This window comes from Phyllostomus discolor, chromosome X, assembly GCF_004126475.2.
Source record: "Phyllostomus discolor isolate MPI-MPIP mPhyDis1 chromosome X, mPhyDis1.pri.v3, whole genome shotgun sequence".
NCBI classification, from domain to species: Eukaryota; Metazoa; Chordata; class Mammalia; order Chiroptera; family Phyllostomidae; genus Phyllostomus; species Phyllostomus discolor.
The window spans coordinates 31,893,538-31,902,229 of record NC_050198.1 but is presented as its reverse complement, the minus strand read 5'-3'; the positions used below and the strand labels follow the sequence as shown (position 1 = coordinate 31,902,229).

The 8,692-nt window shown below is 51.2% G+C and overlaps 1 protein-coding gene across 1 annotated transcript; it reads right to left on the bottom strand.

Annotated features, from left to right (window-relative positions):
* Positions 1 to 1,447: 1,447 nt before the first annotated feature.
* On the bottom strand, positions 1,448 to 8,470 carry GATA1 (GATA binding protein 1). Its single transcript, XM_028522919.2, has 6 exons — positions 8,347 to 8,470; positions 4,216 to 4,454; positions 3,333 to 3,710; positions 3,084 to 3,229; positions 2,450 to 2,575; positions 1,448 to 1,961 (listed from the first exon to the last, which is right to left on the bottom strand). The coding sequence occupies exons 2-6, from the start codon at positions 4,433 to 4,435 to the stop codon at positions 1,590 to 1,592; spliced, it is 1,242 nt and encodes a 413-aa protein (XP_028378720.1). The 5' UTR covers positions 4,436 to 4,454; positions 8,347 to 8,470; the 3' UTR covers positions 1,448 to 1,589.
* Positions 8,471 to 8,692: the final 222 nt, after the last annotated feature.

Sequence of the window (8,692 nt, the reverse complement as noted above, 5' to 3'; positions counted from 1 at the left end):
CTCTGTGCAGGGTGCCCCCATCCTAAATCCACTCCTTAATCTCAATGTGGTCAGGGCAAGTTACTCACAGTTCTGAGCCTCACCTTTTCATTAATAAAATGAGTATGCATGTACTTTCTTTGGAGTATTTTTTCAGGTGTTCATGAACTAAAGCAACTGAGGCCTTCCAGTCATTGTTGACCACAGTGAGCACTCAGTAAATGGTACTGCTTGCTGTTAGGAGCCTCTGGGTAGTGTAGAGGCTAGGCCATGAAACCTGGCTCAGTCCTGTGCCACCAACTGTGGCCTTTGAAGAGTCATTTAACCTATCTGGTTTAGGATGTAACCTGACTCAGTGTAAGCACCTATATAAGGGTTTGTTCAGTGGAAGAACAGATTCCACTTTACAGGGAGCAATTCATCCAGGTGAGCAGGTATATTGGGGAGGGAGTTGGCACAGTGGGGATCTCCCCAACCTATGGGGTCTAAAAATTTCCCCTCAGAAGCTGTTTTGTCCTTCTAATCTCCATGTGTCCTTCTTTACTGTTTCCCACAGGGATGTAGGCCAAGCAGGGCTCAGAGAGATAAGAGATGAGTGACAGGAAGACCCATGGACAACCCCAAGGTCCTGGACTAGCCTTCTGACCCTATTGCTGGCTACCATTCCAGCCTCACTCTTTCCTCCCATTCCTGTCTTAAATGTATCTTCTGTCCCTTGGAAGGGGATCCCTAACTTACGCTGACTAAAACTATATATATATATATATTGATACCTGCACGAATAAGTGTACATAGAGCTGCTCACATTGTCAGCCACTCAGAGACACCGTGACATGGCACATGATATGTGATACACTCAAAGACACAGACTTGCATGGAAGTACTGCTGTTGCCAGACCCTCAAAGATGTCCTCACACATAGTACTTCGTGGCCACACTGTTATGTCCCCACACACTGTCATACACAGTCCTTGCTTAACATTCCAAAAATGTTTATTGATCAAATGCTGTGCCTAGTACACATGCTATTACACCATCTCAAAACCACCCTACATGGTGCACAATCACACAAGCACAGCCTCACACATTTTTCAACATACCCTGTCACACACATACTTCCATATCCTCTGTACCCTGTTTCTCGAAGTTACCAGGTGTCACGCATGCCACCTCTCACAACCTCACCCCATTATCACCACCTCACAGAGCAGTCAGCCAGCCACACATTGTTTCTCCCCATCATGTGTGGATACACACGCCATACAACCTGGATGCTGTCACACACATTTTCACATACACTGTTATAGTTGCACATCATAACCCACTATCATGAAGGATCACAAGTGCCAGGTCACACATGCTGTCTCACACAGCCTCACACCATCATCAAAGAATTACATACACTGTTACACACCCCACCTACCATGGCTCTTTATTTGGTCCCACACAGACTCACATTTCCAATTTTAGGATATTAGTGGTTTTATTTTACAAAAGCTTTGAGGGTCCAGACTAAGGATCGTCTGGGGCCCAGAGGGTTGGGTTGTATAGACTGCTGGCTACAAAAGAAGAATGACCCTACCCTTGTTCTGAGGCCATGCTCTGTGTCCTCATGAGCTGAGTGGCGCCACTACTGTGGTGGTGGTGGTGGGAGGCATGGGGCCTGTGGAAAAGGAGCCTGTAGGTGAACCCAACAGGGGCCCCGGGAAAGGCATGAGGTGACTAACAGGCCCTGACAGCACCACAGGGCCCAGGCCTTGGTAGAGATGGGCAGTACCAGGTGGGGCCAATGTCAAGCCTGAGGCAACTTCCCCACAGTTCCCACTACCACCACCCCCAGCCACCACCATGAAGCCACCAGTTGGTCCTTCTGCTGCTCCTGTACCTCCCAGACTCGACCCCCGTTTCTTTTTCCCTTTTCCAGATGCCTTGCGGTTTCTAGTCTGAATACCATCCTTCCGCATGGTCAGTGGTCGGTTCACCTGACAAAAGGGAGGCCATGAATGTTTCCCAACTTCAGACATTTCCCTCTGTGTCTCCACCAGGGATACTCTTTCCACCCCTCTCCTTAAGAATAATGAACTGGGTCAAGGACTAGGAGAGCAGACCCCTGCTGTGGCACAGATATTGTCCTAAGGAATCATGAGCTTGTGAGTCCCTAAGCTAGGGGAAAGGCCGAGAGAAGCCTCTAGCCATAGGACTAGCTGATGGCTGGAGGGGAGGAGGAAGGAGCTGAGAAATGGAGGAGAGAAAAGGGAGAAGGAAGGAATGGAAAGGAGGAAGGGGATGAAGGTGAAGAGAAGGTTGAGGGGGGAAGGAAGAGGGAGGAGAATAACAGGGACAAGAGAGGAAGGGAGTGAAGAAGAGAGGGAAGGGGAGGTAGGAAGAATACAGGAAGAGGAAAGAAGAAGGAAGGGAAGGTTAGCAGGATGGGGAGGAGACGGGGGAGGCTCCAAGAGAAAAGGCACACCTGGTGTAGCTTGTAGTAGAGGCCACAGGCATTGCACACAGGGTCGCCACTGGCATTTCTCCTCCACAGCGTTGTGGTGGTTGTCTGGCAGTTGGTGCACTGGGTACCTGCCCGTTTGCTGACAATCTGGGGGAAGCAAGAATATGAAGATCAGGGCACTGGTGGGTGGAGGACACAAAAGGTGAGGGTCAGGGTAAATGCAGGGCTTCCTGTACAGGGTGTGGACTGTGGGTTCTCTATGGGATGAGGATATGGACTCCTGTCCCAAGGCTTTCCATATTGTGTGAGGGACTACATCAGTGATTCTTAACTTTGGCGGACACTGGAATCACTTGGGGAGTTAGAAACAATCCTGACACCCAGGCAGCACCCTAGACCAATCAAACCAACACACCTAGGGGAGGGCCCCAAGGTGATCCCAGTGTGCAGCCAAGTGTGAAACCTGCTGTGGAGGTAAGGGATGGGATTTTTGCTTGCAGCCTGAGGGTCAGTTGAGGACATACAAAGCTGGGTCCCTATATGGATGGGGAAGGGATGGGGGATGTGGGTTCTTGTAGAGTGTGAGGACAGGGATTTCCTGCACAGGATGAGAATAGCAGTGCCTGGATGAGGGGAGGCAGGCCTGGGGTCTTACCAGGCGCTTCTTAGGCCGAATGAGGGGCCTGTTTTGCCCATTCATCTTGTGATAGAGGCCACAGGCATTGCACAGGTAGTGGCCTGTCCTGTCCCGCCGCCACAGTGGAGTGGCTGTTGCTCCGCAGTTCACACATTCCCTGGCCTCTGGTGAGGTGAACAGAGGGGAAGAGGGAGCCAGGCTCAGCCCAACTTTGCCTTGGATGTGTCCTCCCACCTCAACCCCCCTATCCCTTTTTGGGAACCTCACCACAGGTGGCCAGGGGCAGGGTTCCACGAAGCTTGGGGGAGGAATAGGCGGCTGGATTGAGGGGGCTTCCGGTGGGAGAAAAAAAGTTACTGGGTAACTCAGGGCCCCCATAGGCACTGCTGGGGACAGGGATTGATGAAGGCAGTGCAGGCCCCAGTGTCAAGAGATCTGGACTTAGTCGTTCTGTCTTTAAGGTCTCCAGGAAACTGCTGCTGCCTTTCCCATCAGGATCTTCTGGGGCCTGGGGAGGGGAGTCCTCACGGGTGGGGCACACAGTTGAGGGAGAGTAGAGGCCAGTCTTGCCATAGGCCCAGCTGGTGTATGGTGAGCTCCCTGGGATCCCCTCCATACAGTTGAGCAATGGGTACACCTGAAAGACTGTTGTGGAAGTGGGTATGGGAAGGAAGAAAGAAGAGGACAGAACAATTTAAAGCCATCCTGCTTTCAGGGTGCAGTGGTGCCCAACAGCCCCAACATGGTGGCCAATTTTCCAACATTTCCATAGGTTGCCAGAACAGCTGCTGGCCATTGAGTGACTCAGGGATCCTGAGCCCCACTGGTCACTCTGGCAACCACACTAACCTCTAGCCATTTCCAAATGGGTTTTGAGGACAACTGTTATGGTTTGAAGACCCATGGATCACCTGACAACTGGGGCTACCACCACCTACTTCCAACACTGCTTCCCAATGTGGCGTGTTCAGGAACATGGACATCCTTAGGTCTGGACTTAACCGGGAAAGTGGTCAGCCCAGCCATGTGAAGGCTTCTGGCCATTTTCAAGATGTCCTCCTTGTGGGATTCTCCCTTAGCTAAGGGTCTCCATGGCAACCCCAACAGCATGGAACCAGTCCCAGGAAAGCCACCCAAAGAAAGGAGTTACCTGGGGAGTGTCTGTAGGCTTCAGCATCCCTATAGTAAGCCAGTGCAGCAGCTGTAGCCGAGGCGGTGCTTGGAGAAGTAGAGGAGGCTGCTGCATCCAAGCCCTCAGGCCCAGAAGGGAAGAAGACCCCCGACTCTGGTAGTGAGGACACCAGGGTAGGGTCCACAAACTGGGGCAGGGGCTCAGAGGTCCCCAGGGCCCCCAGGCCAGGGAACTCCATGGGGCCTCTGAGATTTGACCTGTGAGGACAGGAGGGGTTCTCAGACATAGAAATTCTCCCCCTCTCCTCTACAGCCCCTCTTCACTCCTTTCTCTCTCTTCCCACTCCAATCAATCCCTTCAATCTATATATCCCTCCTTTCTTTCTCCCTAGGTCCCTTCTCCCCTCTACCCTCCTCTCTTTCCTCCCTTCCCACTCCTCCCTCATCTTTCTGTAGTCTTCCACTCTATCCTCTCACTCCCCATCCTTTTCTCCTTCCGCATCTTGCCCCATTTGTTTTTCATCTCCCTCTGTTTTCCTCTCCCTCCTCTCCCCCTTCCCTTCCTTCTCCTCCTCTTCCTCCCTCCCTTTCCTTCTCTTCTTCCTCCTCCTCCTTTCCTTTTCTTTTCTCTCCCTCCTACCTCCCTCTCATCTCTTCTTTTCCCTTCTCTCACTCAACTTCCCTTTTTTCTCCTCTCCTCTTTCCCCTCTTCCTTCTCTTTCCACTCCCCTTTCTTCCTCCTCTCCTGCCCCCTCTTATTCTATTCTTCCTCTCCCTTGCCCCCTCATCCTCTCTCTGTGTCCCCTTCTCTTCTCTTCTACTGTCTCTTCCTTCTTCTCTCCCCTCCCCACCCTCAGCCACCTTCTCTCCCTCTTTCCATTTCTACAGCTCCATTCCTCCCCTCTCCTTTTCTCTTCCCCTCCTGTCCCTTCCCCTATGCTCCTTTCTCCTTCCCTCCTTTTTCTTCATTCTTCTCCACTCCCTCTCTGCTCATCTCTTTCTCCCTCTCCTCATTTTCTCCTCCCCTACACTTCCTCTTCTCCCCCTGCCCCCATTTTCCCTCCTCTCCCCGTCTACAGGAGTCTGGGTGGGGTGGGGTGGGGTAGGCTGGGGTGCAGAATCAGAGTTCCATGAACCCCTTGGTCACCCCCTGGGACCTAGGGGCTCACCCTCTTGTGATCCCCAGTTTCATCCCTATCTACTGCATCTTGCCTTCTGACTTTCTCAGAAACCCCAAGGTTTCCGGCTTGACTCCTCCTCCCCCACCTCAGTTGGGTCTGCAGATAGAGTTCCTCCCTGTTCCATGGGGGGGGGGTCAGTATCCCCCACTGCTTATCTCTGCCATCCCCGCCCAACTTTTGAAATCACCCAAAGGCCTCTAGCTTCCTCTGAGAAGGGGGCAGATGGGAGGTGTTCCCTTTACCATTACCCACTCCCCTGGGGAGGCTAGCCATAGTTCTGCTTTCTGTCTCCTTTGGTCCCAACCATCCTTGGGCCTCAGTTTTCCCATTGGCCAAATAGGAGGCAGTGACAGGGCCAAGCTAAGACCTGTGAGATAGTGGCTTGGTCTATGCCCCTTTGCCATTATGCTTCCCTGTATGTATCTCTGTCTCCTTGGGTCTCTTTTTCTCTGACACTCTGTCTTCTCAAGTCTGGCTCTCTGCATTTCTTTCCATGTCTTTATGCTACCAAAATATAGATTGCTCTCTATTTCTGTGCTTTTACAAATGTCCAATGTTTTTACTCTTCCTTTCTCTGTCTTTCCATGTCTCTATCTCTGTGATTGTTTCTCTCCATCTGTCTTTATCTCTTTTTGTTTCACTTAGCTCTCTTTATATCTTTTTTTTTGTTTCTCCCTCTGCACTCATATCTATACCTCTCCCACTCTGTCTTTCTGCTTATTTGTCTCTCCCTGCTTTCTCTCTGCAACCCCCCTGGGTCCTATGACCTTATTTTCATATTTGTTTTACCATCCCCATATCCCTGACCACACCCCACTGTACACAGTACAGTCCAAGATGAGAATCTAGGAAACCTACCCCTGACCCTGGCCTGCCCTATGAGTCTGAAGGCCTCAGTTTCACTCTCTGTAGGATGGAGTGATGGACATAGAATTGAAGGGCATCTTCAAATCCCCTGCCTATGTAACCCATTGTGTAGACAGTCTAAGGGTTAGGTCTAAGGTTGGGGGTTATGCTGGGAAAGAGATGGCCTGTGGATGTGCCCACAACCAACCTAGACCTCAGGGTCCCTCCCCAGAGAGGGTGTCTTGCCTCCTCATCTCAGCCTCCTTCCCATTCCTGTCTATCTCTCCACAATTCTATTTGAGTCTCTCTTCCACTCTCTCACTTTCTCTCTCTCTGTTCTTGTCTCATTCTTTGTTTCTGTTCCTGGGCCTGCTTTCCTGTGTGTGCTCTCACTTTCCCTCTCTCTCTCTCTCTTTTATTATTTCCAAGTCTCCTTGTTTCTCCTTTCTCTTTCTGCATGTCTCTTGTTCTTTTTTCTCGATTTCTTTTTCTCCCCATCTCTCTCTGTTTCTCCCTCCCGTCTCTCTGTCTCCCTATGTGTCTCCTGCATTTTGTCTCTGTTACCACTGTTCCTCATCCTCATCTCACTTCCCATAGTCTCCCTCCAGCAACCCCCTGCCCCTTGCACCTGACACCTTGGTGGGTCCAGGGCTGCCCACCCCTCTCATGGCAGGGGCCCAACCCCACCACCACCACCCAGTTATCACTCTCCAGACAGAGATAAAGTTTATCTCGAGGCTGGGGGATATGAAAGCTCCTTATCAGCTGCCCCACTAGAGTAAGTGCTGCCCCAACTGGCAGCAGACAGCAGGCTGGCACCCTCAACTCTCCCTCGGCCCAGCCCCTCGCCCAGCCCCTCACCCCAGGTAATGAATGTCCCTATTCCAGCCCTCAAGGGAGGGTCCCTCAGGACTAAAGGGAGCAGAGATGGGGTCTGAGGGCAGATGTGTCTTGGGAGGGTTTGAGGGTCAGATAGGGATTAAAGAGTCAGAGAGTTTTGGGGTATAACTATGAGGTTTTGGAAAGGAGATATGGGGATTGAGGAGTGAGACCACCTTGAAAGGTCACATTTTAGGATCAGAAATAGGCTGTGAAAGCAGAGACAAGGTTGAGGATCAGGGGTAAGTTTGAGAATGAGAGACATAGTTGAGAAGTTGGAGGTGTAGTTTGGGGGTCAGAGATGGATTCTGAGGGTTATGGAAAAGTGTGGGGGTCTAAGGGTTTTACTGGAGCAGAGATAAAGTTTAGGGGTCAAATATGGGTTTGGAGTGGCAGAAATGTGTCTGATGATTAGAGATGGGTTATAGGAGCAGAAGAGGAGTTTTAGAACTGAGATAGAATTGGAGTAGAGAAAGATTTGGGGCCACAGAAGAGATCTGGTGGACAGAGGCATTTTGGAGCTAAGATGGGGTTTAGGGAAGACAGACAAAAGGATTCATGTGACAGAACAGATTTGGAGGAGTAGACTTGGTGTTTGGGGTGGCAAAGATATTTTGATGCATAGGCAAAGGGTTGGGGAAAAGAAATGGTTTGGGGGGGTCAGAGAGAAGTCACAAGGAACAAATACAAGGTTTGAGGCAGAGGTAGGAGTACAAGGATGGAGCTAGAGTTTGGCAAGCCAGGGATAGATCAGTAGGTCAAAGGGAGAAATTAAGGCAGAGGCATGGATGTTGAGCAGACAGGGCTTGGGGAACAGAAATAGGGAGGGAGAATGAGTTGGGGGGGGAGAATTTGGAGACAGAGACAAGTTCAGGTGAGTGAAAATCAGATTTGGGGCAGAAATAGGATTTGGAGGATAAAGGCATGTTTTAGGGAGTAGAGATGAGGTACAGGAACAGTTAAGGGATCAGGGGAACATAGATATTTTGGAAGGTATAGATGAGAGTCAGAGCAGAGAGAAGGGGTAGGGAGATAGGTTTGGGGTAAGAGTGGAGGTTGGAAAGACAAAGGTAGTCTGGAGAAGCGCCAGGGATTGGATTGTCAAGGGATTCAGGGGTGGTAGACACTTTGGGGGCCAATGGTAGGTTGGGGAAACTGAAGCAGGCTGGAGGAGTAGCCTTGAGGTAAGGGGCAGCAGGCCCAGAGTTTGCCTTGCTGGGGACTTTTGGGGAGCTGAGACTGACCTGGGCTGGTTGGTGCAGAGGTTTCAGCTGCTTTGGGGATGTGGCGAGCTCAGTGTGATCCTAGGGGATGTCCTGGCTGGCCTTGGTGTTTGAGGCTCCCTTCCTCCCTCCCTCCCACCCTCCCTCTCTTTCTTCCCTCCTCCCCAGGGAGTGGCTGGTACACCAGTGGGTGGGGCAGACCAGGCAAGGGGGTGGGTCTCCTGCTGGTGGGGCACCTCCTAGGCAGTAGGGACCTTCCTCCACCCCACCTGCCCACCCCATGGATTCTCAGACCCTATTTGACTTGGGGTCCTATGGACTTCAGTGTCCAACCAAACAATATGGGCTGAGCGCAAGATAAAATAAA